Source organism: Sceloporus undulatus, chromosome 2, assembly GCF_019175285.1.
Source record: "Sceloporus undulatus isolate JIND9_A2432 ecotype Alabama chromosome 2, SceUnd_v1.1, whole genome shotgun sequence".
Classification (NCBI taxonomy): domain Eukaryota; kingdom Metazoa; phylum Chordata; class Lepidosauria; order Squamata; family Phrynosomatidae; genus Sceloporus; species Sceloporus undulatus.
Genome location: NC_056523.1, coordinates 221,334,266 through 221,357,060, shown reverse-complemented (window position 1 = coordinate 221,357,060; position 22,795 = coordinate 221,334,266). Strand labels below are relative to the sequence as shown.

Genomic DNA, 22,795 nt, shown 5'->3' with positions numbered 1-22,795 from the left:
AGATCCACCTGATGGCTGGACAGCAGATCATCTCTGCCAGGCACTCCACGGACTGTGCGTCTAAGGTCCTCTCTGGATCCATAGCTCTCCGCCGCTATGCATGGCTCAGGTCCTCAGACCTCACCCCCCAGGCTAAGGCGGCTATTGAAGACATGCCCTTCGACAATTCGGGGCTCTTCAACAGAGAGACGGACAAGAAGCTCAGCTTCAGGTACCGGATGAAGACCGCGGCCAGAAAGCACGGTATGTCCTCCGTACCGTCCAAATCCCCTCGTCGGAGGTACCCTGGTCAGCGCCCCTGGCACCCAGGAGGCCAGTACCGTTTCCAGCCCCAGGACCGTCCTTACCAACAGGACAATAATCCTCAGGGCCGATCCTCCAGGTCACCTGCTCCCCCATTTGACGGCCGCCAATCTTCCCAACCCAGGTACCAACAAGGGTACAGGAAGAAGGATGGCCGGGGCAAGAGGAGGTTCTGATGTGATTCCGCGCACCTCGTCACCACCAGGCTGAGCCCTTTCTTCAACAACTGGGCCGCCATCACTACAGACTCTTGGGCACTTAACATCGTCCGTAGGGGTTATGCCCTAGAGTTCTCTCAGCTCCCACCAACTGGAGCCTTTATTTCAACCGTGCCCTCGGACACCCTTCTCGACGAAGTGCGCGCTCTTCTGCACAAAGGCGCCATTGAACCGGTCCATCCCTCCCAGTTCAAGCGCTGCTTCTTTTCCAGGTACTTCACTGTACCGAAAAGAGACTCTGACCTTAGACCAATAATGGATCTTCGAGCCCTCAATGACTTTATTGTCTACAAGAAATTCAGGATGGTAACCCTTGCTTCTATTTTACCACTCCTGCAGGAAGGCCACTGGTTCATGACGCTGGACTTGAAAGATGCCTACTTTCACATAGCTATCCTGGAGGACCATCGCAGATTCCTCGCCTTTGCCGTGGGACATCAGGCGTATCAGTACAAGGTCCTTCCCTCTGGCCTTTCTACAGCTCCAAGAGTTTTCACCAAATGCATGGCACCCGTGGTGGCATATCTGCGTCAAAAGGGCATAACAGTCTTCCCATACCTGGACGACTGCCTCCTCACAGCACCCTCAAGGGACACGCTACTCAAGCAGTTGGAATGTGCCTTCTCCCTACTTCAAGCACTGGGACTACAGGTCAACTTCGACAAGTCCACCTTGACCCCTACCAAGCGGATAGACTTTATAGGGGCAACATTGGACTCCCTGCAGATGAGGGCATACCTTCCAAGAACAAGGTTTCAGGCCCTCTGTGCATCCCTGCAACCCTGCCTGAGCCAAAGGCGTCTTCGGGCCCATGCAGTACAAACCGCCATGGGACATTTAGCCTCCACCACTTTTGTCACGCCGTGGGCCAGACTGCGTCTAAGGCCCATTCAATCTTGGTTCCTATCCGTGTTCGACTCCGTCCGACACACGCCTACCAAGCTTCTCACCATCCCCAGGACTGTACAGAGGTCTCTACGATGGTGGCTTCAACCCGACAACGTCTGCGTGGGGATGCCATTCCTACCCCCCCCCAGCCGGACATCTCTCTGACCACGGACGCCTCCCTACAGGGATGGGGCGCCCACACGCTGGACCTTACAATAAAAGACAAATGGTCACCGGCAGAAGCTTCCTTCCACATCAACATCCTAGAAATGCTTGCCGTGGAGAAAGCACTCAGAGCCTTCCAGTCGGTCCTCGCTGGGAAGGTGGTACTCCTCACCGACAACACCACCGTTATGTACTGCCTCAACAAACAAGGAGGTACAAAGTCGAGGACTCTGTTGTTAGCCACCATCCGCATCTGGGAATGGTGCATAGCACAAAAAATTCTTCTACAGAGCATCCACCTGCCCGGCGACCAGAACGACCTGGCAGATCATCTCAGCAGGTCACCCTCCACTTCCCACGAGTGGAGATTGCACCCAGAGGTGGTCTCCCTGCTCTTCAACCAGTGGGGAACCCCCCCTCCTCGACCTCTTCGCCTCCCGGCTCAACACTCACACCGCGAGATTTTGCTCACGGTACAGAGACCCAAGATCGGAAGGGGACGCCTTCCAGATCAAATGGACTCAAGGACTCCTTTATGCCTTTCCTCCATTTCCCCTCATCACTCGAGTCTTCTCGAAGATGCTGGCCGACCACACGGATGCAATTCTGATAACTCCGTGGTGGCCCAGACAACCTTGGTTTGCTCTGCTCCTGCAACGAGCACAGGACTATCTCCGTCTCGAGCACCGGCCCGACCTCCTCTCGCTCCACGGCGGACGAGTTCACCATCCCGAGATGCAATCTCTCCCATTGGTAGCATGGAGGATTCTATCCTGAGGACACTTCCATCCGGTGTACAGGATATCATCAGGGCAGCTCACAGACCATCCACATGGAGGTCCTATGCTTACAAATGGGATAGGTTCCTAACCTTTTTACAATCAAAGGACATTCCACCATCCCGTGTCTCCATCCCTATGGTCCTGGACTTTCTCATGTCCCTGGCGGACGCAGGACTTTCTTTGAGTTCTACCTGTCGGCTATCTCATCTCACTACCTATTTCAGGACAAGCCTTCCCTGTTTGGTGATCCTCTCATAAGGAGGTTCCTAAAGGGATTTAACAATTTGCATCCACCGATTCTAGACCCTACGCCACAGTGGAGTCTAGATACTGTCCTGGCACATTTGGTGTCCAAGCCCTTTGAGCCCTTAGCTACCACGGACCTCAGACTCCTCACTTGGAAGACGGCCTTCCTGGTAGCTATCACCTCAGCCCGTCGAGCTGGTGAACTGTGCGCTCTAAGGATGGACCAGCCTTTCCTCCGTTTCTATAAGGACAAGGTGGTGCTCCGTACAGACATTACTTTCTTGCCAAAGGTAGTGTCTGCTTTCCACATCAACCAGGACATTGTTTTGCCGACTCTGGCTCCTAATCCGACCACAGACTCTGAGCGTCAGCTCCATGCCCTGGATGTCCGCAGGGCGCTGGCGTTCTATCTGGACAGGACATCTGCTTCCAGGCGTTCGGAGAGACTTTTTGTGTGCTACTCCGAAGCCAAGAAGGGGCTGCCGGTGTCACCGCAGAGGTTCTCCAAGTGGGTGGTCAGTACCATACACCTCTGCTACGAACTGGCTAGAAAGCCTCTGCCAGGTCGGGTTAGGGCCCATGCAACTAGGGCGGTAGCTGCGTCCTCAGCCTTCTTGACGGGGATCCCCCTTGAGGATGTGTGCAAGGCAGATGTCTGGTCCCAGCCTTTGACATTCATTAAACACTACAGGCTGGATGCGAGGGCCAGGCATGAAGCAGCCTTTGGGAGGGCAGTGTTACTTTCTGCCATGCAATAGACCTGTGTACTGTTAATAAATAACACAGCTGTTTGGTTTACATACTTTATTGATATGTGATTATTGGAGATTGACACTCCCTCCTCCACTGACTATAGCTCGCTAGTCTAAACCCATTTGTGTGATTCGCAGAGACCACGAAGAAGAAGTACAGGTTGCTCACCTGTAACTGTGTTTCTTCGAGTGGTCATCTGCGAATTCACACAAACCCATCCATCCATCCCCTCAGTGTCTGCTCACTGGCAACGCTTGTTGCCGCGCTGATTAGCGGCTCATTCGGAACTGAGGAAGAGCGGGCCACCAGGGGCCTTATATATGGGTGGGCGGGGCTACCACCAAAAAGTTGCAGAAAGATACATTACTTTCTGCCTAGAGATTCTAGAAGTTTCCGAGGATTGCTGCGCAGGCACAGAATAAACCCATTTGTGTGAATTCGCAGATGACCACTCGAAGAAACACAGTTACAGGTGAGCAACCAGTACTTTTCAGCCCACTCACCCTGCTAGATAGGTTAAACGGAGAGACCATTACCTCCTAAGGCCACCCACTGAACTTCCTAGCTGAGCATGAATTAACTAGGCATATTTGACTCTAGGGATAGTTGTGAAGGGCTGGGGAGTCTAGATATCAGAAGGGAAAAAAGGCTGGTTCACTTCCATATGCACACACAACTTCTATGGATTGTGGCCAATACAGCCAAAAATGCATGGGAATTTTAATCAAAGCTTAGTATCAAATGAAGTTCCACAAATGTTAGGATTTTCTCCAAACAGTTGTAATTCTGGCCTTAAGTAAATGGTGACTCTGGAACAGGAACACTGATGATTTAATTATAGGATGAAAAACAAATCCTCCTTTGCAGAGCTTACCAAAGTCTTGAAGGAGTGCTTCCTCCACTGCATACAGTTACCAGTTGCTGGTATTGACATCAAGCTATATGGCATTCAGCCTGCCTGAAGAATCTGCTTTTGCCTACACACATCATAAGGTAGCATCACGAGAAAGACGTAATATGGAAGGCCTTTCTCACCCTCTCCAAGTGATAAAGAGAATTTGGAAACAGAGTAGCACTGTTACGTGGCTTTGTAATTGGTTGACTGGCCAATCCCAATGGCTCCTCTTCACTTTGGAGACAAATGACCAGTGGGGTGCCACAGGGTTCTGTCCTTGGCCCAGTGCTATTCAACATCTTTATTAGTGAATTGGATGAAGGAATAGAGGGCATGCTTATAAAATCTGCAGATGACACCAAATTAGGAGTGGTTACTAATACCCCAGGGTCTAGATCAGAATTCAAAATGACCTTAACAGATTAGGAAGCTGGAAATGTAAGACACTACACTTAGGCAGTAAAAATGAAATGCACAGAAATAGGATGGGGGATATCTGGTTTGACAGTTGTGATATATGTTGTATGTTTCTTTAAGTCTTACATCCTCTCTTCATTCACCTGTTCTGTGTTACTGTGTTCTTATAAATCATTATGTGATCTTGAGAGTGGCGGGAGTTGTTTCGAAATAGACTGACTGTGTGTGAGTATTCTGAAGATACTGACTTTTGAATAAATGTATTTATCTGTTTGAGAAACTTGACGGAGCATTCTTCACAACATTACAACAGTAGTATATGCAAAAGGGATCTAGGATTCTTAGTGGACCACAGGCTGAACATGAGTCAGCAATGCGATGCAGCAGCTAAGACAGCCAATGTGATTCTAAGCTGCATAGTAAGTATAATGTCTAGACTGAAGGAAGTAATAGTACCGCTCTATTCTGCTTTGGTCAGGCCTCACCTCAGGGCTACACAATTCAAGAAGGATGTTGTCCAGAAGAGGGCAAACAGAACAGTGAAAGGTCTGGAAACCATGCCCTATGAGGAGTGATTTAGGGAGCTAGGTATTTTAATCTAGTGAACAGAAGATTAAGGGTTGACAGATAGCCAAGCTTAAATATTTGAAAGGGTGTCATATTGTTTTCTGCTGCTTCAGCAACTAGGCCATGTGGCTATGGATTCAAAGTACAGAAGAAAAGATTCCACCTCAACATTAGTAAAAACTTCCTGATAGTAGGAGCTGTTCAACAGTGGAAGAAGCTCTCTTGAAGTGTGGTGGAGTCTCCTTTAGTGGTTTTTAAACAGAGGCTGGATGGCTACCATTTTGGGGTGCTTTGACTATGTCTTCCTGCATGGCAGAAGAGGTTTGTAGTGGATGGCCCTTGGGTTCTCTTTCCACTCTGTCATTCTATGATTCTTGGGGTGAACTGTACACGTTGAAGATGGTTTGTTAACCAACAACAACAATGCATATGAACATAGTCTTGAACACCGGGGGGGGGGACCCCTTGAAATTCATGCTAGAGTAATCCATTTTGGGAACCTTACTTTTCCGTTTCCAGCCTTCTCAGCCCACCACAGCTACATGCTAGTGAATTCCTGCTCAGCCACAGACAACTGCTTATTTCCTATTCAGGCTGCATTAAGTCAATTCAGGGACAAATAATATGGTTTAAAACTCGAATGTATTAAACCCCAGGAAGGATTAATGCCAAGATTCTGATGCATTTTTCCTAAATGGAATGTATCAACAAACTTCTTTTATAATACCAAACCTACATGTTCCCTACCATCTTATGAGGCAATGATATGAAAATTCTTTCTGGAAAATTCTTAACTGGAAGATTTTCCAGTGATCCAAACAGTAAGATCCAAATTTAAAATGTCTGACTTAAGCTGAACACTGCACTGCAGAAATAATGAAGTTTGACACCACTTTAACTGCCATGATGCAATGGTATGGGATTCTGAGATCTGTAGTTTTGTGGGCTATTTAGCCTCCTCTGTCAGAGCCCTGGTACCACAACAAACTACAAATCCCAGGATTCCCCAGGATGCAATCATAACAAAGTGGTGTCAAACTGCATTATTCCTGCAGTTCAGACTCAGGTTTAGATTAGATTTAGTAAATATTTTTTTAAAGTATGCCAGATTAATTGTATATACCAGAGATGGAGTGCCCAAATTCAGTGGCATTCCTGCACCTGGTCTTTGGGGGTAGGACTTCCATCTTTCAGGATGGGACTTCCAGGGGGAAAGCAAAGGCACATTCTCAAGCAATAGCAAATCCCCCTGTGATAAAACTTGCCAAGAAAACTCCATGATGGAGTTGGGTCGCCATAAACTGGAAATGTCTTAAAGGCACCACACACACACAAGTCATGCTCTCTCAGGCTCAGAGGAAGGCCATGGCAAAAATCCCCTCTGAAAAAATCTTGCCAAGAAAACCCCATGGTAGGTTCGCCTTAAGGTTGCCAAAAGATGGAAATGACTTGAAGGTACAGAACACAAACACACACACATGTCACACTCTCTCAGCCTTAGAGGATGGCAATGGAAATTCCCCTTTGAATGGATCCCCCTAAAGCTGCATGTACCATGTCCACTTACTTAACTGGACATCCTTCAGCATCCCAGCACTCATAATATTTAAAATTATTTCAAGGGACAGACCCCAGGAAAAAAACCAAGACTCCTCATTTAACCATGTTGCATTGAGCAGCAAGTACTTGAATTCTAGCAGAACAGTAAGGGAGCAGGGACATACTCTTCAGGAGAGCCCAATTCAGAAATGTGGCTCTGGAATAGGTGATAATTTCATCAGTACAGCAACTTGGCTGGAAAAGCATCATCATCATAATTACTGACTGTCCATAACACTATTCTTCTGTGCCATGAAGAGCACTTTTATTATTGTCATGGCATTACATTGGAGCAGGGGTAGGCAATCTGCGGCCCGCGGGCCGGATGCGGCCCGGCGAGGCCTTGGGACCGGCCCCAGCCCGGTCCTGCCACCGATTGCCGCCGGGGCCTTTGGCCTCTCGTGCGCAGGGGCAAGGGGGGCAATTATCTATAGACGCCTAAGAAACGTGCATTTATATTAACATTTTTTAAAAAATCAGCAATTTTTTTTGTGTGTCCTCCACTTTTTTAAAAAAAGTGTCCACCATTTGAAAATGTTGTCCTACATTTGTCCCAGTTTATTTATTTATTTAAAATTTTTTAAAAATTATTTAATTATTATATTTTTTTGGCTTCGGCCCCCCAGTTGTCTGAGGGACAGCAACCCAGCCCCCGGCTCAAAACGGTTGCCTACCCCTGCATTGGAGTAACTGTTGATCTTATGTGCACTAGGGCTAGGGACTCTAAATAGCAAGACTGGTTTTTCCAATGTACCATATATACTCAACTATAAGTCGACCACATGTAAAAGTTGAGGGCAGGTTTTGGGGCCAAAATTGTGGCTTTTGCCATAACCTGTGGATAAGTTGAGGGTAAAACTTGGAGGCTCCTTCAGTATGTGTATGTGTGCGCATGGCAAGAAGAATTCTAATTGAGGTTTTTTTGCTTCAGCGTTTCAGCTTTCATTCCACATTATCATACTGACCCATAAATGAAGCAACCTGGGATTTTGAGGTCAATTTTTGAGCCTAAATTTTTCAACTTATAGATGAGTATATGGATCAGGTAATTCACCAGCAGATGGCAGCTATTTGAAAAAGGTGGTCTCAAGAGGTCCCATCCAGCTCAGCAGGAATGGACAGGAGATCCAGAGGACCTTGAATGGTGGCTTCTCTATGCAAAGAGCCATAACAGGGTCCCAGCATTTGGCACAGAACCTCATAACAATTTACAGTGCACCAAATGCTCCAAGCATGGAGAAGAAAAGCTTAATTTTTTAAGAGTATGGCTAACAGAAAATCTATGTTTTAAACGACTTCCAATATGAACTGCTAAGCCTCTACAACAAGTAAGAACATTTTTCAACGTTCTATTACAAACAATTATCTCATCGGTTATGGAGGATGGGATGGGGTTACTGGGAGCAAATAGTTTCTCTTTTAATATTGGCCCTAAACTGTTTGAATAAAAAAACTCACTCACAGGTATCAGCATCTTAACAAAATAATTGTGCAGACAGAAAATATATCAAGCAGAAGGAGAACAGCTGCTAGCAATGTTCTGAAAATGTGTGGGCAGAGGTTTATACAGACCACAAAATGAGGTCCTATTGTTTTCCTGTCTCTGCTTGCACAAGAGTTTACATAAACTACTGCACTATTTGTTGTGGAAGAGGACCAACATCTTTGGATCTACTTTCATTTTTCTTACACAGTGCTGTAAGACAAGGTGCTAACACAGCTATTCCATTAACAGAAGATACATTCAGATCTAACCCACCATTTGGAGTAACAGAGAACCAGTTTCACGGCAAAGGTAGGGAAGTACTACCCTCTCTGCTCTACACATCAAATTTCTTAAAAGAAGAAGTAGTTACTTACACACTGATCCTTTACAATCCCCGGAGTGTCATATAACCATCGAGCATCTTTCACTTCATTGTGTGTGAGTTCAACTTTTGTGGGAGCAATTTTGACTGGAAGGGGAGTTTCTTCTTCCATGCTAAAAGACAATGCTTCAGCATCAAACTCAATTTCATCATTTTTCCCCATTTTTTCTTGTGTGTTAAATGTTCTTCCAATTCTTCCTACATCAAGTGGGGAAAAATATAAATTACTCCATTTTCCCTTTTTGATCTTTTTTATTGCTCACATATTAGTCACTGTACAGCTATCTAGAGGTAACAGTTACTACAACACCTCAACCTTGTTTTAATATTTGGAATAATTTAATTCTGGAAGTTTTTACTCTAGTGGAGACTCATACCTCACCCCCTATTCTATGAACTCAAAACAAAATGTACCAGTCTCTTTACTGCATTGTTTTTAACATGTTCATTCTATCTCACAGGTGATTAATCTGCAACAAAGCCAAGCAAGATTTAATAAAGTATAAACTACTTCTATGAACCCAAGAGTTTCAGGCATGCATTTTCTTACATTTCATGTCAAAATAATGTTTAAATTGTGTGGAGTTTATTGCCTAGTTCAAAATAAAAACACCATTGTGCTTACACAACTTTTCAATACAATGGAGTTTACCAGTAGTCACTTTCGAACTGGAACATGAATGCCACATTTATAATGCAATCTTATCACATGCTTGATCTGGAGAATACCTGCACTTAAATTATAAGTACTCATGTACTTATTCCCAAAGAAATACAGAAAGGACTGGACTCTTAATTCTAGAAAATTATTTAATTCCACACCTGGTGTGATATTAAACAAAAAAGTATTAATATGTGTTGTCTTTAACTGGCATAAAAGAAGAACATAGTTCAATGCTGTTTAGAAAGAATTCTTTGGAGGTCTGATTATGCTACAGTAGGTCTAAAACACACTGCAGAAATAATCCAGTTTGAGACCACTTTAATTGCCCAGGCTCAGTGCTAGGGAATTCTGGGAACTGTAGTTCTGTGAGATATTTAGCCTTCTCTGTCACAGAGCTCTGGTGTCATAATAAACTACAGTTCTCAGGATTCCCTAACACTGAGCCAGGGCAGTTAAAGAAAGTGGTTTCAAACTGGATTATTTCTGCAGTGTGTTTTGGTTGGCAGTAAATGATGTACTTAACTGGCTCATGTTCTATAGAATTCTATCAACAGCAATAAATAATAAAAGTATATAAGGTGCCCTATGTATTTTTGATTATGGTATTTTGAGACATATCCAGGGTAAACACAAGAAACAATGTTTATTGAATTCCTCTCAATTCCACTCTTAAATGGCAATCTTCAAGAAAATCATTCCTAAATCTGAGATTAGATTTATACTGCATTCATATACAGTTGGTCCTCCATATCCATGAATTATACCATCCATAGTTTGAAAATATACCCCCTCCCCAAACTTGCTTTTCTCATTTTACATGAGACACCATTTTACAATGCTACTGTATATAATGGGCATCCATGGATTTTGGTATCCATGGGGGCGGGGGTTTCCTGGAACCAAACCCCAGCAGATACTAAGGGCCCACTGTATAAGAAACTGTAAGAGAAAAACTGTTAAACGCTATAATAAAATAAAAATGTAAAATAAAGTAAAATAAAATATTTGTGTGTTAAAGTGCTTGCCCAGATCCCAGAAACTACATACCTATTAAATATCCTTGCTTTTTAAGAGTATGAAGCTGTTTTTGTTCATCTTCACTAAGCTCTTCCTCTGTTTTTTCTGCATCTGCCTTTAGCCTTGCTTCCCTCTGGAATATTCTATAAGGTGTAGGATTAATAATTGGAAATTTCAGCAGGTTCAAGGTAGTTCCTAGAAAAGAAAATCCCATACATGGTTATGACTACATAGAAGCAACTGAGAACTAAGGTTCTAAACTACAGTAGAGACAAACAACATTATCTGCAGAACTACTGTGTGCAGTTTGGAGCTCTTGTTAGGGTCTCAAAAAACTTTAAGGCAGCCAGGTGCGGACAGAAGCCTCAAAGACATTGGTGGCACACTGGGAATGTCAGAAAAAGGATGGCAAATTTTCATTCAATAAGTGCTTTAATCCCATGTTCTCCAGAACTGGTATAATCTAATAGCTAAAAAAACATATGTGTCAAGAGACTCCCAGTTCAAAACTCATCTTAATTATTACCTTATTAGTTAGCCTCAGACACAACACCGTGTTTCAAACCCATTCTCCCATGTCTAGTATCAGTACGATATCCCATCTTGAGAGAAAAGTGGGATATAAATTCTAGAAATAAATATGTAAGTATTGAATTATGTCTTTCTACAACTCTTTCATCTGCTTTAGACAGAATAGTCTTAAGGACTTTTCTGTAATAGTGACATACTCCTCTCACACATCCAGTGACAGGTTTGCCTTATGATCACCATAAACTGGAAACAACTTGAAGGCACACAACACACAGTGTGCAGGTAAGCTGGGAGAAATAGGGAAGGAGGAAGATACTTTTAATTTTATTTATTCATTTGGATTTATATCCTGCTTGAGCCTGACAGAGTGTGACTTGCCCAAAGTCACCCAGTGTGCGTCCATGGCCAAGTGGGAATTCGAGTCACAGCCCAGCGCTCGAACTACTATACCATGCTGATTCTAAATTACGACACCTTAAAAGACTAGCAAACTTATTGGGATGTGAGAGCTTTCTCTACTTATCAAACAAAACCCATACCATGAATTTGTGGGTCTTTAAGAAGTCCTATGACAGTGTGGAAGATACCACAGTGAATTCATCATATGAAATAAAAGGTAGCAGTCACTGTTTTTTTCTGGGTCACCTCAAGCATGTCTGAAAGTTTGTTGTTGTGTGCCCTCCCGTATTTCCGAGTTATGGCGACAGGGTTTTCTTTGTTCAGAGGAGGTTTGCCATTGCTTTCCTCTGCAGATGAGAGCATGTGAGCTGCTCAAGGTCACACAGTGAGTTTCATGGCCAAGCTGGGATTTGAGCTCTGGTCTCCATAGTCCAACACTCAAACCAGTATGCCATGCTGGCTGTCATAGTGTGGAAGATACAACAGTGAAATCTAACAGTTAACTCATTAGGGCCAGCCCACAGATGTATGAATTGTTGGGAACAGGCAGCAGGTACTGGTCTATTTTGGGTCACCTCAAGCATGTCTGAAAGCACATTAGAGCATGTAGGCTACATCTGCACTAGAGAAATAATCCAGTTTAACATTACTTTAAGTGCCATGGCTCCATGCTACAGAATTCTGGGAACTGTAGTTTTTTGAGACATTTAGTCTTCTCTGTCAGAGAGCTCTGGTGCCACAATAAACTACTGTATACATCCCTTTGAAGAAACTTGCCAAGAAAACACCAGGTAGATCTGGGGGTCACCATAAGTTAAAAAAAAAAAAATGGCTTGGAGGCACACAACAACAACAGCAAACCCCGATTTGAGGAGAGGCAGGAAGGAAATAAATTTCTTCTTCGTGGTCTCTGCGAATCATACAAATGGGTTTCACTGCGCCTGCGCAGTGCTGTTCAGATACTTCTGGAATCACTGGGCAAAGTACACTTTGCAACATATAGAAACTTTTTGGCGGTAACCCCGCCCCCCTCCTATAAAGCCCCGGTTCCCGCTCTTTTCCCCAGTTCCATTTTTTCCGCCGCGTTTGGCTGCTGTTTGGAACTTCACTCGTGCTAGCTTGCTTTTGGATCACTGGTTTTTTGACTCGGACTGTTTTTTGACCTTGGCGTTTCTTCTTCCCCCGTGTACTGGACTCTTGGACTGTTGACTTTGATTATGGATCTCGTTCTTGCTTCGTCGACTTCGGTGACGATGTCTCCCCCCTTCAAAAAATGTGATGTTTGCGGGGGAAAAGTGCCGGTGCAGGATCCCCACACCTCCTGCCTTCTTTGCCTTGGGAGGGACCACGACGCTAAGCCTTGTCCCCTCTGCAAATCCATGTCTTCCCAGGCTACGAAGAACCGGGAATCTCGCTTGACATTGGCGATCGCCCAGGGTAAGATCCGGGAAGGGGATCCTCATCCGTCCTCGGCCCCTGTGGCGCCTGTTGTGACCCCGGCCCTCACCACCCGCGATGGTCCGGCTAGTGTTCCTCCGTCTTCGTCCTCGGTTTGTGGGTCTGGGGAACCCACCACCGATCCCAAAGTGGCCCATGGCTCTGGGAAGCCCAGTGTCTCCTCCAAACCCACCAAGCACCCTCAGAAATCTGGGTCTGTGGGGACGGCCGCCACCTCGACTTCGTCTCGGGAGCAGGAAGCCCCCGCAAAGGCTTTGATTTCATCTTCACGGGCGGTTTCGGACCAGAAGTCCCGTAAGGCGGCTCCATCGGATCCGAAGGACGGCTCCGGGCCCTCCATGGATGGGTCGTCGAAGGCGAAGTCGGCCTCTCATAAAGGGGATACACCCAGACAGGGTGTGGAACTCACGGAGTCACCTATTCCCTTCTTTCCTCCTGATGCACCACGGGAGTCGAAGTCAGCCAAGAAGAAGCGAGCTTCGGATTCAACGCCGGATGCGACGGCTGCCAAAAAGGCCAAGCGCCCAAGGGATCATTCTCATCCCAGATCCCCGTCGAAGAGGTCGGATACCGCTAAGAAGGCGGATCGGTTGGACCGTCCTCGCCCCCGTACGGAGTCTCCAAGGCGGGTTTTCCTCTGGTTGCATCTGAGGGAACCCCCTCATCCGCATCCCATCGTCAGGACCCCCCTCCCCAGGAGGGCATGTTGGATGCTGGACAGCCATCTTCGGTCCCGGGGCCCTCCGCGGCGGCCACTGTCCCATTCCTCCTCTCGGATGATGAGGACTCCAGCGACCGACTCTCGAGGTCTCCGTCTCGTGACCGACCCTCAAGGTCTCCAGCTCCAGCTCCCCTTTCTCCCGTGCGGGTTCCTGTCGACGACGGACTGTTTTACGACTCCGAGGCAGACCAGTTTTACATGAAGGTGCCTAGAGACGTTGCGATGTCCAGAGTTTCCTCACGTGATCACCCCCGAGAAGACCGACGCCGGGAGGAAGACCGTTCGGGTCGCATAGCGGCGCCCAGATCTGCTTTGATCCTGCGCGCTTCACGACCAGCTGACAGGCCCAGGGCAAAGGTGATGCTGCGGGTCGAATCTTCTGATTCTGAGCCGGACCCGTTAGTCGGCTCCGAGGACCTCTCGGATGATGATGATCCCCCGCGCCAATCGCCTCAGGAGCTCCATCACCTGGAGGCAGCCTCCCCGTCGGATGACGTGCGCTCCTTCAGGGAACACGTGATCAAGATGTCCAGGGCTCTAGACATCGAACTGGCCTATCCTGAGGAGGATGCAAGGGACCCAGTGGAACGTTGGGTCCATGGCCGGGTCCCAACACCCCCGTGCGTCCCGTTTCTTCCATCTCTAGAGACAATCCTCAAGCGTTCTTGGGACGCCCCTTCTTCGCTCCTCGGTCCTCCGCGCAAGATAGAGTCGCTCTACAGAGTCTCCGCCCCCAACGCCCCTTGGTTGACATCCCACCCTCGTCAAAACTCTATCATGGAGGGCGCCCAGCAGACCTCCACTCAGCGCCAAACTACCTCCCCGATGGACAAAGAAGCCAGAAAGATCGACGCGCTGGCTAAGAAGGCATATGCGGCGGCCGCGTTGGCAGCGAAAGCTACTAACTACACGGCTTGCATGGGGACATACGTCCAGACGTTGATGGAGGGCATCTCCCCGATAGTCCCGGACGTTCCAGACGAGGTGCAGAGGACCCTAACGGAGATCAGGGATGAGGCCCACTCTATTGGGAGCTGGCTGATCACCGCGGCCAGAAACGTCACCGAATGCGCTGGTAGAGCCATGTCGGCATCCATCGCACTGAGGAGACATGCTTGGCTCCGGGGCTCCGATCTCAATCAGAGTGTTCGAGCCACCATTGAGGACATGCCTATAGACGGCTCGGGCTTATTCCACGCCGATACGGGCGAGAAGCTTAACAAGAAGTTTCGGATGAAGGCGGCAGCTCGGAAGCACGGCATGTCTACACCTGGGCCTTCCTCTTTCCGCAAGCGTCTCCGCCCTTGGCAACATCACCAAGGTCAGTTCCAGAGGCCTCCCTATCAGGAACGTCAGTTCCACCAACAGGGATCGCAGCGACAGGGATACCCATCCCAGTCTTCCTCGTCCTCGGGCCGTCGCAACCAGTTCCGGTACCGTAAGAACCGCCGGCAAGAGCCCGATCAGGGCAAAAAGAGGTCATGAAGATCCCCAGCGCACTTCACCTCTACCACCCTATTCTTTCTCAACATACTTAGGCCCTTTGCCACCACATGGGCCTCTATTTCCTCCGACTCCTGGGTTTTAAACATTGTCCGAAGGGACTATACCATCGAGTTCGAAGAGCTCCCGCCCACCGGAGCTTTTATTTCTACTGCCCCCTCGGGCACCCTTCTCGACGAAGTGCGCTCTCTCCTTCAAAAAGGGGCCATCTCACCATTGTCGCCTGAGTTATGGCCCAGAGCCTTTTTCTCCAGGTACTTTACGGTACCAAAACCAGATGGAGGAATTAGACCCATACTGAACCTAAGGGAACTTAATTCCTTTTTGCAGTATAGGCGTTTTCGCATGGTAACGTTGGCTTCTATTTTGCCTTTGCTTCACCAGGACCTTTGGTTTGCGATGGTGGACTTAAAGGACGCTTATTTCCATGTGGGGATAAGGGAGTCCCACCGAAGATTTCTCGCCTTCGCCATCGGCTCCGTCGCTTACCACTACAATGTGCTCCCATTCGGCTTGGCCACAGCTCCACGAGTCTTTACGAAGTGTATGGCACCAGTGATAGCCTACCTGCATCAGATGGGCTTCAGCGTTTTTCCGTACCTAGACGATTGGCTACTGAGAGCCCCGTCAAGACAAGAGCTTCAGAACGCAATTCACTTCACCCTGCGCCTCTTGTCAGACTTGGGACTGGTGATCAACCTAGAGAAATCCCCGTCCAAGCAGGTCCGTTTCATCGGCTCCGTTCTCGACTCCGAAGAGTCTACCGCCTACCTCCCTCGAGACCGCTTCCAGACTTTGTCGACTGTGGTGCGCGCTGTCCACTCTCACAGGAGAGTCAAGGCCAGGGACATCCAGGTTGCCTTGGGACACATGGCGTCCACTACATTCGTGACTCCTTGGGCACGGTTGCGTCTCAGGCCGCTTCAGTCTTGGTTCCTTTCCGTCTTCGACCCCTTGACAGACTCCCCAAACAGATGGCTCACTTTGTCGAGACCCGTGACCGCCTCTCTCAGATGGTGGCTAGACTCCCAAAACGTGTGCGTAGGTATGCCCTTTGTCCAGCCTCAGCCGCAAATGACCCTGACGACGGATGCATCGATGGAAGGCTGGGGTGCTCATCTCCTAGACTTGTATGTGAGGGAAAAGTGGTCGCAACAGGAATGTGCTCTCCACATCAACGCACTGGAGATGCTGGCTGTCGAGAAGGCTTTGAAGGCTTTCAAATCCACCATCACAGGCAAGGTGGTTCTGCTCAGAACTGACAACACAACGGTGATGTACTATGTCAACAAACAAGGAGGCACCAAGTCCAAAACCCTCCTGAACATCACGTTGAGGATCTGGGACTGGTGCATTCAGAGAAACATCCTCCTCCAGGCGATTCACCTGCCAGTGAATCGACATCCTGACATCGACTCGTTGCCAATGGTGGCTTAGAGGCTCCGGCGCTGACATCGTTGCCCCCTTCGTTACAGAGGGTGATCCGTGCTGTGCATAAGCCTGCAACCCAGAAGTCCTATGCCTCCAAATGAAAAAGGTTCCTTTCGTTCCTTGCTGAAAGGGATCTGTCTCCACATTGCATCACGGTGCCAGTGGTGCTTGATTTTTTGATGTCGTTGGTGGATGCGGGACTGTGCCTCGCATCCATCAAGTGTTATCTTTCTGCTATTTGTTCACATTTTCAGTATGGCGGTTTGCCTTCTTTTTTCAGGGACCCTCTTGTAAAGAACTTTTTAAAAGGTTGCAATAACCTCCATCCCCAGATTTCGGCCCCTGCCCCGGCTTGGAGCTTGGAGGTTGTGCTGTCTGCCCTCCAATCCTGGCCCTTTGAGCCCTTGGCCACAACGGACCTAAGACTTTTGACTTGGAAGACTGTCTTCCTGGTGGCCATCACCTCTGCTCGCCGGGCAGGAGAACTTTGTGCCCTGCGGAGGGATGAACCTTTCCTCCGGTTCCACAAGGACAAGGTGGTGCTCCAGACTGATATCACCTTCCTCCCTAAGGTGGTTTCCTTCTTTCACATGTGTCAGGACATTGTGTTGCCGACCTTGGCTTCAAACCCATCCACTGCGAAGGAACACAGTCTCCATACGCTGGACGTTCGGAGACCTTTGGCTTTCTACTTAGATAGAACAATGGGTTCAAGTCATTCCGAAAGACTTTTTCAGTGCTATTCGGAACCAAGAAAGGGTCTACCGGTGTCGCCCCAAAGACTCTCGAAATGGGTGGCTAACACTATCCATCTCTGTTATGAACTGTCAGGGAAACCAACACCGGCCAGGGTGCGCTCGCATGCAACCAGGGCGGTTGCAGCATCCTCTGCCTTTCTGGCTGGTATCTACCTAGCTGATGTTTGCAAAGCGGCTGTTTGGTCCTAGCCATTGACTTTTATAAAGCACTATAGACTGGACACCAGGGCCATTCGGGACGCAGCCTTTGGGAGGGCTGTGTTGGTTTCTGGTTTGCATTGACTGCTTTACTAGTGTGGTTGTCTCATGTGTTATGCAGAGGGTACTGTGCTTACATTGATCTATAATGTGTTCACTTTCGGTGGGATTGGTCTTGCATGACCTTACATTCCCTCCTCAGGTTCTGCAGGGTTATTATTCAATTGAGCTTTGATTTACGCTTGCACAATGCCAATGGATATGGTCTTGCATGACCTTATATTCCCTTCTCAGGTCTTGCAATGTTATGTCTGTATTGTTCTGCTGTGCAAAAAACAGGACTGACTCTTTTTATGGTTCACAGTTTTATTGTTATAATAAAATTACCTTTGGTTTACCATAGCTTGGGTTTCAGGACACTCCCTCCGCCGTATACCTAAGCTTGTCAGTCTAAACCCATTTGTATGATTCGCAGAGACCACGAAGAAGAAGGACAGGTTACTCACCTGTAACGGTATTTCTTCGAGTGGTCATCTGCGAATACATACAAATCCCGCCCATCCTCCCCTCGGTGTCCTGCTCACTTTGGCTCTGTCTTGCATCGCCTACTTGGCGGGAAAAAATTTTGGAACTGGGGAAAAGAGCGGGAACCGGGGCTTTATAGGAGGGGGGCGGGGTTACCGCCAAAAAGTTTCTATATGTTGCAAAGTGTACTTTGCCCAGTGATTCTAGAAGTATCCAAACAGCACTGCGCAGGCGCAGTGAAACCCATTTGTATGTATTCGCAGATGACCACTCGAAGAAATACCGTTACAGGTGAGTAACCTGTCCTTATCATTATTATTACTATTTTAAAAAAATTATTAATCTTAAAATGAGAGACTAGACAGAAAAACACTAAACACAACACACATTACATCACTAATGTTAACACTATTGACATTAACAGCACAGCACAATGCAACACAAAAAAAGCAAAATGAGCAAAAATAAAAAGAAACTTTCTAATCTCTACTCTTGGTTATTGTTGAAAATTCATTATCTTTTTACTAACCATTCAATCTCAAAGATATAAAATTCTCTAAATAGTCTGCAAACGCTATTAGATTTTCAAATAATGATCAGGTAGCTGAAATTTGATTAAGCTCTTTAACTTTTCCATTACCAATTTTTTTTATCTTTCTTTACATAATAAGAATTATTCTTGTTCTTGCTCTATTTATTGCAGTCCGCCTGTGTTATACTTGGGCGTGACATACACAGCTTTCAGCATACACTGAAAGCCACGACGGAAAAGCCTCTAACACACCTTGGAAGAATGGGATGTATGCCCATGCCACCGTGAGCACAAGCCCCATTACTTCTAATGGGGCTTGAACACACGCAGATTTCCCCTTATGTGGGGGGATCCAGAATGGATCCCCCACGTAAGGGGAGGGCTCACTGTATTATTATTATTATTATTATTATTATTATTGAGTCCTGGTGGTGCAGTGGTTAAATGCCTATACTGCAGCCTCTCACAGCTACAAGGTTGTGAGTTCAATGCTCCAGGATCAGCTCAGCCTGGAATCCTTCTGTAGGTTGCTAAAATGAGTGGTTTTGCCAGTTCTTTCCTCTGAAATATAGCCTACAACACATGGTACTCCTTGGTGGTTTCCCATCCAGGTATTAATCAGGCCTGAATCTGCTTAGCTTCCAAAATGTTTTTTTTACCCTATAGGAAAAGAAACAAGTAGCATAACAGCTAGCAAGGAAAAGGATCTCTGCTGGTGCAGTGGTTAAATACCAGAACTACATCACTAGGGCTCCAAGGTGGACTAAGCCTTCCATTCTTTTATAGGTCGGTAAAATGAGTATTCGGTTTGTTGTGGGCAATTGGCTTACGCTTAGAGCAATGATTCCCAAACTTTTATGGTGTTTTGGACTTCAACTCCCTGAAGCTCTAGGCAGCATGGCCAAAAGTCAGGAATTCTTAGAGCTGAAGTCCAAAACATCTGGAGGACTAAAGTCTGGGGACCACTGGCTTAGAGAGTGCTGAGTTCACTATGGGGACTACCACACGGGGACGGGATAGAGACGGGATTGCTCCTCCGTAATTCTGTCTGTGACCTGAGTGAAAGTGATAGCGCAAATCCCTTTCACATGAAAGCGGGCTGAAAAGTGCTTTCAGCCATCATGGTAATAATGGGTTCTCGTTATTACAAAAGACCGGAAATGATAGCAGAAAGCGCTTTCAGCTGATGGCTGAAAGTGCTTTTCAGTCCACTCTCACATGAAAGTGATATAGCTTTCACTGGTGTTTCCCAAGTGGCTGAATGAGTTCAGCGTGCTTGTGAGTGAAGGTGAGTCACGCGATCACTTTTACTGGTGCTTCCCTGCCTGGTCAATGCCAGGTCACATGTGAAAGTCCTTCCCACAACTGGGCGGGAAGGACGAGACAGGGATGTGACAAAGACTCCCTTCCCTCATGTGATAATCACCTTTGAAGAGGTATAGGAGTCCTGGTGGCACAGTGGAGGAGCCTTGGTGAGGCAGTGGTTAAATGCCTGTACTGCAGCCACTCATTCACAAAGCACAAGGTTGTGAGTTCAATCCCAGCCAGGGGCTCAGGATAGATTCAGTCTTGCATCCTTCCGAAGTCACTAAAATGAGTACTCAGCTTGATGGGGGCAACTGGCTTACACATTGTAAACTGCATAGAGTATGCCTGCACAACGTACGACCCGGGCTCCTATCCTGCCCAGCTTTCTCCCAAGGAGAAGGCCAGGTGGCAATGAATGCCCTGCAAGGCTCCTCTGCCATCCTATTTTCTCCTAAGGAGAAGACTGGGTGGCAGAAGAGAAGAACAACCGAACATTAACCCTGTAAGGCTCCTCCACAGCCTGGCTTTCTCCTGAGGCCAGGTGAAGGAGGATGGGCAAACTCTCACCTTCCAAGGCTCCTCCTGTCTCCAGCTTCTTCCTGAGAAAGCCCAGCAACGGAGGAAGAAGAGAGGTAAATGCTTGCCCCTCAAGGGTCTTCCATTGCTCAGCATTCTTCCAAGAAGTCTGGGTGAAGGAGGAGATGGACAGGCAAGACTCTTCTGCCCCTTGGCTTTCTCCTGAGGAGAGGGCTGGGCAGAAGAGGATGACTGGGTATTAATATTAATTAATTCTAATAAATATTACTAATTAATATTATGAATTAATTAATTTTTAGAAATTAAAACCTATCTGTGGCCTGAAGTAATTTAGCGTATTTTAACCTACTGCTAAGTTGTGCAGATCTGGCTTAGAGTGGCATGAAGCGGTATATAAACGAAGCTGCTCTTGCTATAGGAATGCAAACGCTCATGCTCTGACCAGGCCAAGGGGAGACGGTGGCTCTGTGGATGGCCTCTGAGGCCCTGGACTTGCAGTAGTCCGAGTGGAGGAGGGCGTTGAAGAGGGTGGACTTCCCTGTGTTGGTAGCTCCCACCAGGTAGACATCCCCATTGAACTTCCAGGAGCGTTGCAGCCGGGAGATGAGCTCCTCCACCCCGAAGCCCGTCTTGGCGCTGATCAGGTGGGCCTCCACCACCCTTCCACCAGGCCGCCGGGCCTCCTTCTCCTCCTCCAGCCCAGCTTGGGCGCAGGCCTCCAGGAGCCGGGCACGGAGGCGCTTGAGGTAGGCCGGCGAGTCCCCGGGAAGCAGGTCCACCTGTTGCAGAAAAGCAGAATTTTAACCAGAACTTAGAAGGGAGACCGGGAGCCAATTGGAAAGGAAACTTATATTCAAATGTTACACCTAACATACAGGTCCAAACATTCTCTGGTTTTCTGCTATGGAATTCTGGGAGTTGGAGTTTGTTGTGGGGCCCAGAGCGAACAAACTCCAACTCCCAGAATTCCATAGCAAAGAACCAAACAGTTAAAAGCGTTGCCAAAATGGGTTATTTCTCCAGTCTGGATGCAGCCGTTTTCAGCGATCCCTGAACAGAAACCAAACCCCAATCCCAATCTACTCTCCTCCACACACTTTGTTGCCCAGGACGAAGAGGTGGGCCTGGCTGCCCACCAGCGCCGGCAGCTCCGCAGGGAGCGAGTCCGGGAGGTCGAGGACGTCGGCCAGGCAGAGGACGAGGGGAGGTCGGCCGTGAGGGGCGGGAGGCGGACGGCGGAGGGCATCGGACACCAGGCGGCGGAACTCCTCCGGAGAGACGCGGGCCTCCAAGGCCCGGCGGTGGTGCGCCAGGAGCCAGCAGCGGAGGCAGACGGCGCCCGAGAGGCCTCCTCCTTCATCATCTCCAGCCAGGCTGAGGTACTTCTGGCTGGGAAGGTAGCCCGGGAGCGCCGCGTCCCGGCAATGCAGCTCCGCCCCGCAGCCCGAGCAGCCCACCCCGCTCGGCGGCACCGAAGGGTCCAGGTGCCCCGGAGGAAACTGGGCCGCCCGACTCGACGCCTTAGGCCTAAGCGGAGCCGCCACCAGGTCCGACGTCGGCGGCTTGAAAGGCCTCTCCTCCTTCGGCTCCTCGGGGAGGTACTCCGGGAAGACGAAGGCCTCCTCCTCCTCCTCTTTCTCCTTCCAGTCCCGAAGGGCCTTTCCGCTGCTCAGGAAAGCTAGGCCGCGGGCCTCAAGTCGAGTAGGCCGCGCGGGGCTGCTTGGTAACCATGGCAACGCCAGGCCCCAGGACCCAGGCCTCCTCTTCCTCCTCGCGAGTGGGAGTAGCAACACCCGCCTCAGGCCGTTCATGGTCCCTCAGGACGGAGAAACACAGGCTTCGCTTATTATCGCCCTACACGCTTAAAAGGAGGCTAGGTTGCTTCTGGGACTTGTAGTTTAGGAAGGGGACGTTTTAGGCGAGCCAGCCAGAGAGCGCTTAAGCCTCGCCGGACTACAAGCCCCACAATGCAACGGGAGGCAGCCAGGGCGTTGAAAGCGCCTAGCCCCCGTTTTTAAAGGGATAAACTGGGGGGATAGAGAGCCGAGGCTAGAGCGGTCCTCCCGGCAGCCACCGCGCGCGCTCTGCCTCTTAAAGAGAGCAATACAAATGCCAACTTCTTTGTTTCAGTTAGTCTCAAAAGGTGCTACAATCTCTCTATGACATACATTTGACTACAAATAGGAGGCAAATCCTCTCCTGAGGCACAAACATGCTCTAAAATGTTTCCCTCCATATTTGTTAGAGTTAGGGGCACAAGACCCATGGATATGGCAAAAACCACAAAATACAAAAACACCAGGTTATTATGTATAATTAGTAATTAGTTACGGTCTTTGACCCAAAACAATGTTATAAATGAGGCCACAATCTCTAGGAACTCTAGGTCTCCAGTGCAACTCTATGGTCTCAAGTCCGACAGACACTGACCCTAGAACTGCACCGGAGAGCTACAAAGGCCTAAAGAGCATTCTCCCAGGAACTCTAGGTCTTCAGGCAACTTTAGTTAAGG

The 22,795-nt window shown here is 48.1% G+C and overlaps 1 protein-coding gene across 1 annotated transcript in view; it reads right to left on the bottom strand.

Moving 5' to 3' along the window:
• The window catches only part of NOA1 (nitric oxide associated 1), a 30,439-nt gene extending 8,144 nt beyond the window's left edge, over nt 1-22,295 (bottom strand). Inside the window, exons 1-4 of the mRNA XM_042451104.1 lie at nt 21,381-22,295; nt 20,726-21,062; nt 10,413-10,577; nt 8,694-8,899 (exon numbers count right to left, since the gene is read on the bottom strand). Coding sequence (XP_042307038.1) covers nt 8,694-8,899; nt 10,413-10,577; nt 20,726-21,062; nt 21,381-22,094 — 1,422 coding nt within the window. The 5' untranslated portion in view covers nt 22,095-22,295. The remainder of the gene's footprint in view (nt 1-8,693; nt 8,900-10,412; nt 10,578-20,725; nt 21,063-21,380) is intronic.
• Nucleotides 22,296-22,795: the final 500 nt, after the last annotated feature.